A 17,238-nucleotide genomic window follows, 5' to 3' on the forward strand; every position below is an offset into this window, starting at 1 on the left:
AATTATTCCTGGATTTCTTGTATTTTACAGTTCAGGCTAAAGGAAAAGTGAATATTTGAATGGCCTTTTTCTTGAGAAGTTTGCATTCATTCTGTAGTAAAAATAAGCCCCGTTCTCACTCCTTTCCATGCTCTTCCCTCCAAAATGGGTGGTTACAACAACATACAACAAGTCTCCCCCGACGTAGGCAACTTTCCTATGGTGTAATTCACCACACACACATACAAATACCTGCTCTCCTCATGTTACCTGATGGGAATTGGAAACTGACAGAAAGTCCTTCTTTGGCTACAGCTTTTTAGTGTCTCTCTATGTGGAGAATCTGCAGTCTCCTGTTAGCATATGCACATGGTACTGCTGCACACTAATGTGATGTCTCAAAAATAGGGAACAATCTAGGGCCCTTCCATTTCTGACTGAACATGCCTAAGGAATTTGGAGACTCAGATGCCCATGAGAACCAGGTAGGGGACATGGATTTGCAGAAGGATGTCAGGTATAAGATAATAAATGGAAGCTGGAAATCCGGCTTAAACTTGAATGTGGGGAAACCTGGAGACTAGAGAAGCAGGGTCTTGGGGATTATTTCACTTCTAGAGCATGTATGATCAGGGCTGGAGAGGTGGCTCGGTGGTTAAGAGCACTGGCTTTTCTTGCAGAGGACATGGGTTCAGTTCCAGCATCCAATGGCACTAACTCTAGTGCCTGGGTGTCTGACCTCCCCTTCTGTGAGCTTTGCACATACATGGTGCACTTGCATACATGAGGCAAAACACACAAACGCATAAAAATAAATCAAAACAAAAAAATTTTTAAAATGTCATCTATGTGATTTGGGAGCTCTTTTTTGGATTAAAACTTACTTTACTGATGTGGGTCTAGTCCAGGAATCACCTGTTGGTCTTTGTTGCATGGTACATAAGATATTCAAAGAAAGGAGAGTTTTTTTCTTCTTCTTTGTAACCATGGAAACATCACAATGCCTAGGTAGGCTACAATTTATTTTATTTTATGCATCAAAAATCTTTAGCAAGCCATATGCTTAAGGCTAGGCATTAGTTAAGAAGAAACAGGCTGATGGCTGGAGATCAACATTTACCATTTTTATAACCCATTTAAGAACTCAGATTTTTTTCTTTGAAGCAACCTTCTTATTGTGCTCAATCTACTTACCTGCTTTATTTTTTAACTCTTCTAGCACCATAATGCTGTTTTTTTTTATTATTCATGTCTATGCCTCATTTTTGCAGGGTTTTAATACAGTTTTATATAGTCCACATTTAGTAATATACAAACATTTCTAATTATTTTCTACTGTTCTGTGCATACAATATAGCCAGCCACATAGTTATAAACATAAAATTTGTCAGACCAAATCTGATTTTATTTCATAGAGATTGTTTTTAGGGTTATATAAGTAATTCTAAAGACAGTTGGAAACCATTTTATGTTGATCTCAGCAAATATTTCTGCCGGGATTAGCTAGGAAGTTTCTAGATTCCAAGCCAAACTTCAAAGAGCCCTCAAGAATTACAGATTATTTGATGAATTTTGAATAGTTCTCAGAATGTGTTTGTAGCAGTTGTGAACAACCATTGTTAGTCAGGTGTGGAATCTGACTGAATGGGAACTTAGTGTCTGAGAAAACTAAATGAAAAATAAACGGAAACTACTAAGAAGTGTAAGGGGAAATATAAGCATTTGTTTTTGGGAAAATATTAGTGGATCGCAAAGGATAATTTTCATACCACACTTTTGGCAATAGTATAATGTGCTTAAAAATGCTGTATCTGACTGACCAAATACCACACCCATGTGGTAAATTAGCAAATAAGGAAACATAGATGTAGTCATTGAAATAGTGATGATTTATTATATTAAGTATAGAATAGTGTTTTATATGTTTAGTTTTTATATGTTTAGTTTGCTGATGTATAAGCTAGAAGAATAAGTTTCATCCTTGTTTGACTGAGTACTTTTATAAGTTTCAAAAAATGTACAGTTATATAATCAACTGAAACAACAAAGATGGAGATGATTAGTGTCTGTGTTTGTCAGCATTCCATGACGGTGACAGACACCTAAGACGATCAGTAGGAGACATTTTCATCTGGGCTCATGGATTTAGAAGTGTTAGCTCATGAACCCCTCTTTTCATGCCTTTGTTGCTTTTGGTCTTTAACAGCCCATGGAATCATTGTGAGAGAAAATGGCAGAGGAGGGCGGTGTACTACATAGTGATTATAAGAAAAATACAGAGCATGAGGGTGAGAGAGTGAGAGCAAGAGAGAGAGTGAGAGCTAGAGTGAGAGAGAGAATATCATGAACTGATTTTTTAAATTATTTGGTATACATGAAACTTATTTATTAGAGATTAAAGAAAGCAAATTTGCATATTAATGATGGAAGTACTCATTTAATCATAAAGAATTAACTCTTGGCTGCGTATTTGATGCTGGATGATGAAGAATGTCTTCAATGTTATATTTTCATTTTATGTCATATTTCATTTTTGTCAATATTTATGTCAATATTTAAATGTCAGTATTTTCATTTTATCATTGTTGATTCTGGGGATTTCACTTCAGATAAATATGTAGAAAATTGACAGGCATATGCTTAGAGCCATTTCAGAAATATTGGAAATTCTTTCCTTATCCCAATCCAAAATTCATTGACCATATTTGTGAAAATCAATTCTGCAACTCAAACCATAATTTTGAAAATTCTAGCACAACACAACCAAAGACAGACAAACTTGATATTCACATGCTAAGGAATAATGATAGGAACATTTTGTGTGTGTCATAATAACCCACTACATGCCTATAAGAGTAGGGTGCAAAGCACTGCAATTCATAGCATGCATCAGGGCTGAACCTGAGCTGGGGTGTTCTGGCAATGTCTGGTGGTGTTACCTGTAGGATGGTTTGTGCAATGCAGAGAGCACATGCTCTGTGTTCAGAATCAGGGCAGCAGTGAGGTTACATGGCACAACACAGATGACCACTGCCAAGCTATGTCAAGTTCATTATACATTATATGTTGAATTAATTTGTAATCGTTTGACTAACATATAAAGTGAAACAAATCTTTTATTGTTGTCAAATTTTTTCATGACCCACCGATTCAGTAATATGACCCTTGAGTTTAAGAAGGTGCAATCTACACTTAACTGAATTTTCAATTGCACCTTAGGTGACTGACTTTTAATAAGATACAGTGGAACTTAAACATAAAATTTGGCTTCCTTAATTTCCAGAATGGCAGGACCCTGGCTTGCTCATGATATTTAATGTTTCGATATACTTCCCTGCACTCTGGAAACAACACTGGATATTGAATTTTCAGGACAAAGATACTTGGGCTTCGTGTGTGTGTGTGTGTGTGTGTGTGTGTGTGTGTGTGTGTGTGAACATGAATGGTAATAAAAAGCTTTTTACAAGCTTAACTTAAATACTTGGCAGAAATGTATACTTTAGCATTTGAAAATTATTTCTGAGGCTGTGATTTGTTCCTAAGTGGCTTTTTGCTATTACATTTATTCATTATGTGTCTGTGGTGGGATATGCTTGCCACGGTGTGCTTATAGAAGTCAGAGGACATTGTAGGACTTGGTTCTCTACTTCCACCATGTGGGTCCAGGGGATCAAACTCGGGTCCATCTGTTTGGTGATAAGTGCCATTGCCTGCTGAGCCATTTCTCTGGCCCATAAGAGGCAGTTTACATGATTGACCTAATTAGATATTCAAAAAACTGCAGTAAGACATAGAAACTTATACTTTTGGTATCTGTACTTGAAACTATTGAAATTTTAACAAAACTCACGATTAAATTATGTGTTAGAGCAAGGCCTGGCTGTGTTCTTGGCAGAGGTGACACTAGGGAGCTTCTTATGCTGGATGAAGTAAGGGTTAACAGAAGCAAGCAGGGCATTCTCCCAGGCCGGCTGCGTACCTGCTGTGGCACCGAGCATCAGTTTCCTCTAACTTTCATCAATGGCCACTTCCTTGATTTGTGACAATATAGACAACAGTTGTGTCTACTCCATCCTAGAACTAAGCTATGTATGGGTATATACACCTACAGTTACCTTACAAATATTTGCATGTTCCAAATGTCAGTTAGATACTGACTTTCTCTCCCTGCTCATGAGTAAGTTTGACAAGGATGAGCTGAATGACCGAATCACGGTCACCTCTATTTACCTGGGTTTCCTCACTTTCTCCCAAGCCTCTTGCTAGCTCGACTTTCTGCTTTGAGCTAGACATATACATATTGAACCAAGTCTCTTATTAGCGATTAATTTACCTCTACTTATGCCTCTTTCCATTTTCGAGTATTTATAGGCTTTTCTTCAATAACAAATTTTTATAGTCAGTTATGGCAAATTCTGATGGTTGATACCTGTTCACTAAGCATAATTATAGGCTTGGGTGTTGAACATTCTTTCCACATTTTTTGCTATCTCTCTCCATAATATTTATTTTTAAATTAAAAAAAAATTTATGTATTATTTTTTTTTACATGTATGAGTGTTTTGCCTGCATGTATGTAAGTGCACTGGTGTCATGCAGTGCTCATGGAGGTTAGAAGAGGGTGTTGTGCCCTCTGGAACTGGAGTTACTGATAGTTGTTAGCCACCATGCGAATGCTGGAAATCAAACCTGGGTCATCTGCAAGAGTAGCCAGTGCTCTTAACCGCTGAGCCATCTCCCATATTTCTTTGAAAAACATTTTATTAGATGTGTTTCTTGACAATTTGGTACACGTATGTAATGTATTTTGGTGATTCATACTCCTCCCAGATTTTCTTATTGCTCTTCCACCCTGTCAATCCCCCCTACATGCCGTGTCCCACATTTATGTCTTTGTGTTTTGTTTCATGACTCATTGACCTTAACCAGGTGCATCCATGTGACCATGGTTTAGGATTATTTACTGGAGCCTAGAGTGGATATACAACTGAAGACCATGACTGTCCCTCCTCTAGAATCCATCAGCAGACAGTAGTTCAGCAGGGAGAGGTAGGGCCCTGTGACTCCTCCCTGATCTATGACTCAAGCTTGACAGACCCAGTGGATTGCAGGCCCGGTGCAGGCAGTCACAGTGGCTGTGTGATCATGGTTGCAAAGGCTACATCTTGCCCAGAAAAGAGTAATTCCAAGTCCTTTCCTCTATTTCTGGCTCTAACATTTTCCCCACTTTTTTGCAATGTTCTCTGAGTCTTAGAGGTAGTGGGATGAATGCCCTGTTTCATGAACAATTCAGGGATGAGCACTAAACTGTCACTTATTCTCAGTGCCTCGAGCATCAGGAGTCTCTGTATTCACTCCCGTTCATGTAAAGAGAGGCTTCTCTGATTAAGGCTGACAGTAGCACTTGTCTTTGGTATAAACATACATTTTTAGAAGGAAGTTTGGCTCCCTATCAACGTAGTTAAACAATAATAGTAAGTTCCTGCCTGGGGCCCAAGACCTCCTCAGCCATGGTATTTAACAGTATTTATAGCACCGGGCATGACTTGCCTTCTGTGGGATGACTCCCCTTAACAGTTTTTCTCATCATGATGGTGGGGCAAAGAATACATTCATAAAGGGCACAAGTTTTCCTTCCGCACTATCAACTGAGCTATTTATGCCCATTCCTCAAATGTTTAAATCTTTTTCAAGTTGACAAATCTTTAAGATACTCTGGCCTCAAAAAAAAAAAAAAAAAAACCTAAAAAACAAAATAAAGGAAACTTTGAGGAAGTTACCAACAGGTTTGAGGTCAGCCAATTAGACCATTTAAAACTCTCTCCCTGGACTGGTGATGTATGCAATAACTTTTAATGCAGGATAGAATTTGAAAAAAGAAGTCAAACAATTTCAACTCCTATATAGCGCCTTTGCGAAGAAAACAATGAAATGGAAACCTATGTCCATTTAAGACTGGGAAAGCAAATGTGTTTTTCTTTTAACTTGGAGGCCGTTGGAAGTTCTTTTTTGTTACATGATGGCAGGATGCCTAGAAGTATGCAACATATTTGCATGAGTATTAAAATAATTCATCATGATTAATTCTATTACAGCAAATCTCAGTGCTAATCGCCATCTGCCAGATACTGTAGTGGTTTATCAGTATGTAATTTTTTACTGGAGTTTTGATGGAATCATAGTCCCTACTACAGCACAAAGGGCATCTCAGTTCCCTGTGATTATTGTGGTTCCAATGAGGATCAGATAGGATTAGCAGTTTCATAAAGTCTTTCTGAATAGGTCCATGTGACAAAATGCTTAAAAATCCTTAAAAATATACTTTCTAGCAATTAACCCAGCAAATGGGCTTCAGGGAGGATGAAAAGGTTTAACCTTGGCTGTCGATGAACAGGAGAAGGTTTAACCTCAGAAGCAGATGAGCTCTTGATAGGGAAAAGGCAGAAATGGGGACAGAAGACAGCAGATGGATTTCAAATCCTCCAAGTCTTGGAAGGAAGCACGGGAACTCTGAAAGAAGGCTGAAAGTTACAGGGAGGTAGGTCCATCTGAAATGTTGACATTTCAGAGAATTGAAAGTCAGGAGACAGAGTGAGCCTCACCTATACAACAGGCCTGACAATCATAATACTCCTTGTTACCAAGGAAACCAGGAGAGGTAAAAGGGCTCCGTTGGAAACAACCACAAAATGTTTTTTTCAGTTCGTTTTTCAATCGTGTTTGTATGTGTGCATGTATGATGTGTATCCTTGTGTAGGGCAGACACACTGTGTGTGCATGTGGAGGCCAGAGAACAGCCTCGGGTGTCATCCTCAGAAACACTATCTACCTCCTCTGACATAGGGTCCCTCAGTGACACCTGGAGCTCACCAGGTTAGGCTAGGATGTCTGGCAAAGCCCCATATCCTCCTTTCTCCCTCACCGCCGTGCTGGGGTTGCAAGTGCACACAGGTACAGTGGCATTTTTTTGTGGGTAGTGGGGATCAGACTCAGGTCCTCGGGCCTTCACAGCAAACACTTACTGGCTGAGCTCTCTCCCCACCCCAATGTCCAAAAGAGGAGGGTTGTCTTTGAGTAAATTGTGGGTCCATCTTCAGCCCCAAGTTTCTATAATTTGATTTCTTTCATAATTTCAAAACCTCTTAAAATTTTTCATCAGATCTTGGTGGAGGCATCAGTGGGAGACGGCTTCACTGGAGATATAGCAATTGACGACCTGTCATTCATGGACTGTACTGTCTACCCAGGTAAGAGAAAACATGTCAATATTTGATAATTTCTAAACCTGTTTACTTGGAAAACTATCAAGGAAATCAATATTCTATTTTCTTGCATATTCTAAAATTCCTTTGTATTTATAGTCTTAAATTCATTGGCATTTACAGAACTATTATATATCTTTGCTTGTAATTAGTATTAAAACCTGTTTTTTTTTTTTTTAGAAACATCATACAGGTGTTTGAATCAGTTATTTCACTCTTTTATATACAAAAACTAGGAACTCATGTCTGAAATTATACTGCAGTTTCATGACCTTTTCATGACCTTAAGTAATTATAAAAATAAATAGGTTTAAGAATATAAACAATTATAAAATTATCATAGTTACATTTTATTTTTTACAATGTATTATTTTTATTATATGTGTATGAGTGTATTGCCTGCATGTGGGTAGGTACACTTGTGTCAGGCAGTTCCCATGGAGATAAGAGGGCATCAAATCCCCTGGAACTTAAGTTACAGATGGTTGTTAGCCACCATGTGGGTGCTGGGACTCAAACCTGGGTCCTCTGCGAGAGCAGCCATACTCTTAACTTGTGAGCCATCTCTCCAGCTCCCACACTGTGTTTTAAACTTTATTAATGTCTCAGTTATCCTGAGTGACCCTGGAATATTTTAGCCTGGGGCTGTACTCTAAATACCTCTAGAGATTACTTGCAACCCATTCTTTCCACATTATTCATTTATAACTATTGAAAATAGTCTCATAGTTCTACATATATTTTAATCCTAAACCTTCTGCTGAATTGAAGACCTACCTATTGCTCAATATTACAACCCGAATGTCTAACAAACATCTCAGAATTAATGACGGGAGACAGTAAAACAGCCCAGGCTTGGAACAGCGTGGGGACAGGAGCTCTTACATGGCAATATAAGGTGATTTAGTAAGGCTGAACATCAAACTATTAAACTTCACTCTGGATCCTAGGCTGGAGGCTCTTTACAGCCCTTGACATAAGAGACCACTGTCATCTGTGGAGGACACTAGACCCAAGAGCACTTAGACTGCTGAAAACTTGGGTCAGTGTTCCCTCCCTTTAGCATGACTGGGAGGAAGAGCATCCTCATGCCAGGCATATTTAAGAACTCCACTTTTTTCTGAGTAGCTTGATTCCTTCAACTCATCCTTGGAGCAGCCCTGATTGCTGCCATTGGTCTCCAGCTGTCTGTGTAGAACACAACAGAAAGTCAGATCCTTCCCTGAAAGGGCAATATGAAGTCAGCTCCTTCGACCCCTTCCTATTTCAGCTCCCGTGCCGATTTCTGCTCACCCACTCCACATTTACACATGCGGTCGTCTTTTACCTCAGACCTATCAGAACTCACTCACTCATTGGCCTTTGCACCAAGCTACCACTGTCTCTTTAGGATTGTTCCACTTGTTTGCGAATGATTTCTCTGTGTCTACACTTGAACCTCATACTCTCTTTTCAAAATAGCAGCCCACTGGTCCTTTTCAAACTTAGATAAGAGCATGTCACTCTATCCACATCTTCCTAAGACTTCCTGTCTCATTCATAGTAAAATTAAAGTTCTGCTAAGGGTTCAGAAGAAACAGATGACTGGTTCTCTCTGACTTCATGACTTCACTTTCCAAAGTGGGCCTGTACTTCATGCCCCCCAGTTATAAAGGTCTCTTACCTAATCCTTATGCACTCTAGCCATTCTGGGTGCACCTGCTTTTCCAGCTTCCTGGCATGTGCTCTCTGACTGTCCACCTAACCTCCCTCCATGGTTCCACCTGGTCTCTGCTCAACAGTTGCTTCTGCAGTAAAGCCTTTTCAGAGTGCTGTGCTCATGGTCACTTCTGGCATTTTATGCCTCCACTGTTTATTTTTTCCACACTACCTATCACCCTTATCGTTAAATTTCTAAGTCCTCCAATAACGATGTTAGTTGCATGAAAGCAGATATATTATTGGTCTATTTTATCTCTAGAAGCTAGCCCAGTAGTGGCATATGGTAAAAAGTATAAATATTTGCAGAATGGATGGATGATAGAGGGACATCCATCCATTAGGTGTTTTATATATCTTCATTATGTGTTCTAGTTTACTGTCACTAAAGCATTAAATACTTCCACATCCAATATATGTCCAATTGTGTATCAATCAGAGTTTTTGAAAGACAGTTATTACTGGCACACTACTAAAGGATTTCTGTTTTGCTCTTGAGCATGCGTGTTGGTATGCACTAAGAATGGAAATACTATGTCTTTCATATTCAAAGCTCTGCAAACCTTCCTGAAGTTCTTCACTATGGGTCAGTACTCCTTGTGCCCTGTTTCTCTGGAACCATAGTTGAAGGCTGTCTGTGATGTATGCTGTTAAATCAGAGGATGAAAAAAGAAAGCATAGATGTAGCCCCTGTAGGATCTGGTATGCAAAGGTTTTTCCACATCCACTAGCTACTGAACCTGTCTTGTAGTTAAATCTGGCGGTGGGACCAGAAGTATTCTCTACCCAGGGGGAAACTGGCAAGGGCAGGGGATGCCAGAATTCCTCACAAGACAGGGAGTTGAGAAATGGGCTGGTAATACAGTACAACACTCATATGTGTGTTTTACATAATCTTACACCTTGTTTTCTAGTGCTGCTGCTAAAATGGGGGACCTAGACATGCTAGGTAAGCAGGTCAGCACTGAGCTATACTCCCAGCCCAATCCTACAATGTTTTAAGTATCAATAATAGTTTCTAGTCCATCCAAGTTGATAGATGTTAAATGCTGAGTAGAATCAGAGCCTTTGCTATCTAGTTTTATGCAGAGAAGTGAGGAGTCCAAGCTACCCAGTGGTACCCACCCATGAGGCATCATACTGTATCTATGTCTTGAGCCCGTTGTGTGAACCACTAGCATTATACTGCTCATAAGAGACACTAACCCTTCAAGGAAGGAGGTAGCCATTTCCACTCTACCGCTGTGAAAACTTAATCCAAAATTAATCTCATAGAGTAGCGGTAACTGAGATGACAGTTGACCATTCAGGGTGGGAATGAGATTGTAATCTAAGATTGTGTTATTTTAATGGCCAGAGTTTCTACCACATGACTTCCCAGTTTGAACTTAGAGTCCCTGTGTCTTTAGAGACTTAAAAGAAGGGAAAAGGAATAGGCATTGTGATTCACCATTGAAACTCTCGCCTGCCCCGTTATCCTGCTGAATTCACTCTGCAGTTGATGGTGCCAAGGTGTTCAGACGATCATTGCCAGGGCAGAAGCATTAGTCCCAAATTTCTGGTTCAAATTCTGGAAGAAAAGTATGAACCTTTAAAAACTGTCTGAACTGTGTGGGTTCTATAACTGTATAAGAAATGAGACTGTGTTGAAAGGACAGAGCATGTTGAAGTTAAATGTTCCATAAAGGAATCAATACAACCTTGCCTTCAATGAAACATAAAGAAATAAGACTTGATAAAGATATTGTTCTTTACACTTCTCAGCCATTTTTGTCCTGGCATCTGGTTAAAGAAGGTGACAATAATGCCTGTAGGTTCAATTACAGACATCTACTTGCTTCCAATGTTCCCTGACTACCATCTTTTCCTCTTCAGACAGTGATTTACAAATGCAAAATAAAATTAAAATTCATGAAAATGCAAATGTAGCACATTGACCTAATCCCCAAGGTGCCTCTGCTTTCTGTGTCACCCGGAACTAGCCTTTATGGGAAAGAGCTTGAAGACTTAACTCTCTTGATTTCTTTTACCTCAAACTCAGCCTCTCTCTCCTTCAGGTTCTCCTTCCTGCTTCTCCTATTGTTAATCTTCTCTAACAAGCCCAGGTGGAAGTTCTGCCATGACCTTTGACTTTCCCCTTATCCTTGTCCAATGGCAAATCCTGCTGACTCCAGATCAGACTAGTTCTCACTTCCCCTTTGCCCACCCCTTACCTCTACCATGACCCTATCCAAAACAGTGTTGTTGAATGCTAAGCCTCTTAGGTCCACACATTCACATCTTCCCCCAGCGGATTTCTCATTAGCTTAGGTTATTTTTGCATTGTTTTATGACATCCTTATTTGGTCTTCCAGAGCAACCCTTTTATTTTCTAATTTTTAGTTGTTTCTCACTTAATTTTCATAGAATCCTCAATTTTAGCTTACACATCTGTTATTTCAACATTTTGATAGTCTTGTTTTCCAGACTGAAGTAAAATTGCAAATAACATTTTAAGTAAGTTTTAAAATCTCATGTATATTGCCAAATAATGATCACAATCAGCTAGTTAACCTATCATCTTGAGGAGCTGTCTTTTGGTATGTGTGTGGTAAGAACGCTAAAGCTAGGCTTGGCACAGTTCAGTGCGTTCTCTGCTATTGAAATTATTTAAACTCACTTGTCTTTGAAACTTTTCCCCATTGACTAGCGTCGGTCCTTTCAGCCTGGTCACCCTTTCTCACCGTTTTACCCTCTTATGTGCACCACAACTTTCTCAAAGCCCACACATAAGTGAAATCATGAAATAGCTACCTCTCTATTTGCCTTATTTCTCTAAGCATTATGACAATGCCACAACACAGGATTTCCTGGTATTTTTAAAGCTGAATAATGACCCTTAGAGTGTGTGAATATCTATTTGAGATAGAGCTAATATTTTCACTACATATAAACCTGAAAGTCAAATTGTTGGGTCATATACAAGTTCTAGTTTTAATTCTTAGAGAAATTTCTTGTATCCTTGTAGGTTCAATTTCAGAGGTATTATTATATTCTATAAGGTCTGGGTTATCTTACGTTCCTATCAGTATAGTTATAGAGGTTCCTTATATATTTTGGCTACGAACACCTCATAAGATATGTTTTGTCCCATTCCATAGGTCTCTGTTTAAGTCTCCTGAGTGTTTTATTTGCTCTTCAGAAATCTTTAATTTGCTGTAATCACACTGGTTTATTTTTGTCTTTCTTGTCTGTGGTTTGATGTTTTGTGTTGTATTTATTTTTATTTTATTTTTTATTTTTATTTTATGTGTATGTGTGTATTGCCTGTACGTAGGTAAGTGCACCCATGTTGTGCTATGCCCACGGAGGTCAGAAGAAGCTGTCGGATCCCCTGGAACTGGAGTTACGGACAGTTGTTAGCTGCCATGTGGGTGCTGGGATATGAACCCGGGTCCTTCTGCAAGAACAACCAGTGTTCTTAACCACTGAGGCATCTCTCCAGCCCCTGTTTTGTGTTTTAAAACAATCATTGCAAAGAACAATATTATAAACATTTATAAAATATAACAATTATAAACATTTATAGCACTATTATAAACATTTATTCCCTAACAACATTAATCCCCGAGATTTATAGTTTGAGGTCTTATATCTACGTCTTTAACACTTTTTGAGTTGATTTTCATATATGAGTACTGTTTTGTTTATTGCGTATGTCTCACATTTATGGAAGAGATTATTCTTTCTCCCTTGTGTGCTTTTGAATATTTTTAAGGATTGGTCAGTTGGATACTGGTTTATTTATAGTTTTTCTGTTCTATCCCTCTGGTCTCTATCTCTTTTTATTCCTGCATCCTATAGTCTTGCTGACTGAGGCTATCTCTATCATTTCACCACAGGCAGTATGATGCTTCCTCTGTTCCTGCCCAGCATCCTTGGTTATTTGATATCTTTTATTCTTCTGTGTGGATTTTAGGATTCCTGTAAAACATGTTTTGGAGTGTAAGGACTTTAAAACATTATTTTGATGAATGAATATGAAATATTGTTCTGTTTTTTTCCTCTCTACTTATTTAATTGATATTTTATAATTTTCACTGTACAGATCTTTCACTTTCTTGGCTCAAATTATTCTCAAGGTTTTACCCTTTCTTATACTATATGCTAAGTCAAGGAGTTTCTTGTGTGCTTTTTAATTCTTTTTTTTTTTTTTTACTTCTTTTTCTTCATTTTTCTAAGGATAATTACTCTAGGTTAAACTTAATGAGACTAAGCACTTTTTCTTGTGTCTGATCTCAGGGAACAATGTTTTTGACCATAAGATAATGCTGTATTAGGGCTTGTTGTAGAAGGCCTTCATTGCTTCGAGATATATTTCTTGTATTCCTGATTTGTTGAGAGGTATTAATTTTTAATCATGGAAGATTGTCAGATTTTCTCAAATATGTTCTGTGCAACTATTGAAATTCTCATAATATTTTATCCTTCACTCTGTTAATCTTATTCATTGAGTCTTATATTCCAGTGGTAAATAGCATTCGATCAGGGCACGTGATCATCTTAAGATATTATATTCCATTTGCTAGTATTTCATTAAGCACTTTTATAGTGATCACAAATATTGGCTTATTGTTTTCCTTTCTTGTGGTACCCTTGTCTGGCTTTTTATCAGGGTAGCACTGGCCTTTAAGAATTACTTGAGGGAAGGGGTGGGGGAGGCTGGAGAGATGGTTCAGTGTTAAGAGCATTTACTGCTTATCCAAAGAACCTGAACTCAGTCCCCAGTGTCCATGCAGCAGTTAACAACTATCTGTAGCTCCAGTTCCAGGAGATCTGATGCCCTCTCCTGGCCTCTGTGTGCATTGCACACATGTGCTACATTTACATACATGCAGGGAAAGCACTCAGAACATATAAAACATTTTTTAAATTTAGGAACTGTTCCATCCTTCTCAGTCTTGGGGAAATAAAGATGATAATGGATTCTATAAATGTTTGATAGAATTCAGAGTAGGAGCCCTTGGATCCCGAGCTTATATTTTGATAGGAGAGTTTTGCTTACTGGTTCAATCTTCTTGTAAATGGGATCTTCTGATTTTTTTCTCTACTTTATGAGTCATATTTGGTAGGCTGTAGGTTTCTAGGAGTTTATTTATCACTCTTCAGCTACCCAGATCATTGGTCTGTAATTGCCAGCGGAGGTCTCTGTGAGCCTTTGACACTCTGTAGTGTAGCCCTTGTTTTCGTTCTCCTTATTATTTAATTGAGCCTTCTCTTTCTGTTCTTAGTTTACCCAAAGATTTGTAATTTTTTAAACCTTCATGAAGTGAAAAGTTTTCTCAGTTTTGATGCTCTTTTCTATTATTTTTCATGTATACATTTTGTTTATTTCTTCTCTAATCTTTATTATCCTTTTCAGTATTTTGCCCTTAGTTTGTTCCTTACCAGGCTCCTTAGGAGTGCAGTGCTAAGATATTTGTCTTAAGTTGTCCTTAATTGCCCTGTTATCCACACAACTTCTGATTTACTGATATTGACTAAATTCTTAGATACTCTGATGCTGGGCCATGTAAGATTGTTATATCTTGTATATGAATGTACTCATTTATCATTATTCACAGAATTTCTTTTTCTCTTTGTAAAGGTTTTGATTTAAGGTCTATTCTTTCTGGTATTAAATAAAATTATCCTGTTTAATTTTTTTATCATATTAGATACAATCTTCCACACTCACTTTTAGTCTGTGTATCTTCAAAGCTGAAGTTAGTGAATTAATTAATTTATTTATTTATTGTAATTTGTAAAGAGCTAAGGATCAATATAATACCTTCCACATTGTAGGCAAATGACCTATTGCTAAGCCACACCCCCCAAAATGAAATGAGTGTTTCGTATGCAACAAATTATTGGGTCTTAGTTTTGAGGGGATTTTTTTTTTTTAGATGTTTCTCACTAGATAGCCCTGGCTGGCCTAGGACTTGCTATCTAGAACAGGCTTGCTTCATACTCACAGATATCCACCTGCCTCTGCCTCTAGCTAGGGTGCTGGAGTTAAAGGTATATACCACCATACCCTCTAGGGTCTTAGTTTTTTGTTTTAAAGTTTAAATTCACTTTATTTTGATTGAAAAATGTTGACTTAGTACTTGCTTGCTTTTTGGTTATTTTGCAAATCCTTTGTTTCTTTACCTCTTGCTAGCATCCTTTATACTTTGATAATTTTTCTATAGTGGCTTTTTCCTGATTCCTTTGTTTCATCTTTTGTGTCTCCATGGGCTTTGCTCTGTTTACTGTAAAGCTTACATAATGAAAAAGATCTTATATTTGTAATAATATATTTTGCCGCCCTCTTCTGGCCTCCGCAAGTACTATACCCAACATGCACATACCTATATACAGACATAAACATCATTAAAAATAAATCTTAACAAACGATATTTCATAAATGAATTTATTGTTGTTTGTTTATTTTCTCTTTTCTTCCTGGAAGATGTCGAAAAATTCCCAAAGCACTGAAAGACTGGCAAGCTTTTCTGGATCTCAAAAAAAGAATTGACGATTTCAGTGAGTCGTGTCCTCTACTAGAAATGATGACTAATAAAGCCATGAAGCTGAGTCACTGGGATCAGATCTCTGAGCTGACTGGGACCCCATTCGATGTGGAATCTGATTCTTTCTGTCTGAGAAACATTATGGAGGCACCACTCCTTAAAAATAAGGATGACATTGAGGTTGGTGAGAGTATTTAATGTACTATAACACACACACACACACACACACACACACACACACACACACACACATTCATTCTACCGATTCTGTTTCTTTAGAGAACCCTTGCTCATACAATGGGTAATCTTAATTGTATTCAAAATTGCTGATTCTCACACACCTGCATTATGGGGAGAGAGAGTGAGGGAGAGTCAGGATCTTCCTGTAGTTCCAGCTGGCCTGGATCTCACAGAGATCCACTTGCCTCTGCCTCGCTAGTGCTGCAGTCATGGGTGTGTGCCACCATGTCTAGCCATAACGTCTTTGTGATGTCAGCATGCCCATTATCATTGTTAGTTACTAAATTTATCAATTACCAGCGTACAGATACTTGGGAGCAGTGATATTCATGGTATTTATTAGCACTTCATTTCCCCTAGAAATTATTCCTAAATAAATATCACATTCTGTAACTCATGTTTTCTTAAAATTGATTTTAAAAATGTTCTAGCTATTTTAGCAATGATTCACAACTTTTATGATGTGCACCACCCCCTTCACATAGTGTTATCCTACATACTCAGTATCCTACATATTCATATCATAAAATTTTGTTGTAGGCTTTAAAATGGATTGATTAAAATTTTGACATCCGTACTCATTACCTCAATGTCTCACCAGCTGTGTTTGTAAATATTGCTGAGGTCTCCCATATTTCCACAAAGGCTCATGTGTGTCTCATTGTGAACAAAAGGCAAGGATCCTGCATAAGTATTGCTTTCTTCACCTTGAAGAAATCAACTGCAGCTTTCCTTCTGATTTAGGTAACACCAACAGGGCTGGAGACATGACTCTGCACTGGCTGCTCTTTCAGAGGATTGGGGTTTGGCTCCCAGCACCCACATGGCAGCTAACAACCATTCACATCTCCAGTTCAAGAAGATCCAGCACCCTCTTCTAGCCTCTGCAGGTTTGCATGCATGGGTGTGCACTTACATACATGTAGGCAAAACACTCATACCCATAAACCTAAATGTAGGCCAGAAACTATTTTTAAATGGTAATACCTAGCAGGTGACATGTATATTATATTCACCTTAGATTATAAATTATTTTTATAGACAATTCATATAAAATTAATGAAAATACTCTATTTCTGTAGTCTTTTATTTTCTGGGGATGTACAGAATTCAGAAGAGAATGTATTATTTTAAGTTTACAGTTAAATACAGGCATTAGAAGTAAAAATTTAAGATATTTGAGATGGTGATTGGAATCTAACATGATCTAATTTTTAAACTGATTGTGTAGGGAAAGGAAAATCAAGTTGATCCAATGGTGTATTCAGTTTGTCAGTTTTATTGTCTTTCTAGAAGGTAAAACTGGTTAAATAAATGACAGCCTATTTTAAAGTTGAAACCTTTACATTTTGTTTTCTCACATTGAAAGAAATAATAAATGCTAAAAGCTGAGATTATTTAAAAACTTAGATTTCAGGTAGGAAAGTTGCCACCTACCACGTTTTTCTATTTGAGTGCCTATAAAGGTAGGATTGTCCTTTGAAGTCATGCTTTAAAGGAAACATTTTAAAAGAGCTGCTTGTTTA

General features: G+C 37.9%; 1 protein-coding gene across 1 annotated transcript in view; it reads left to right on the top strand.

The window, feature by feature from the left end:
- Malrd1 (MAM and LDL receptor class A domain containing 1) overlaps positions 1-17,238 on the top strand; it is a 721,844-nt gene that overhangs the window by 207,606 nt on the left and 497,000 nt on the right. The window contains exon 18 of the mRNA XM_029557135.1: positions 7,139-7,226. Coding sequence (XP_029412995.1) covers positions 7,139-7,226 — 88 coding nt within the window. The remainder of the gene's footprint in view (positions 1-7,138; positions 7,227-17,238) is intronic.

The sequence above is a fragment of the Nannospalax galili genome, unplaced genomic scaffold, assembly GCF_000622305.1.
Source record: "Nannospalax galili isolate Female #2095 unplaced genomic scaffold, S.galili_v1.0 scaffold487, whole genome shotgun sequence".
NCBI classification, from domain to species: domain Eukaryota; kingdom Metazoa; phylum Chordata; class Mammalia; order Rodentia; family Spalacidae; genus Nannospalax; species Nannospalax galili.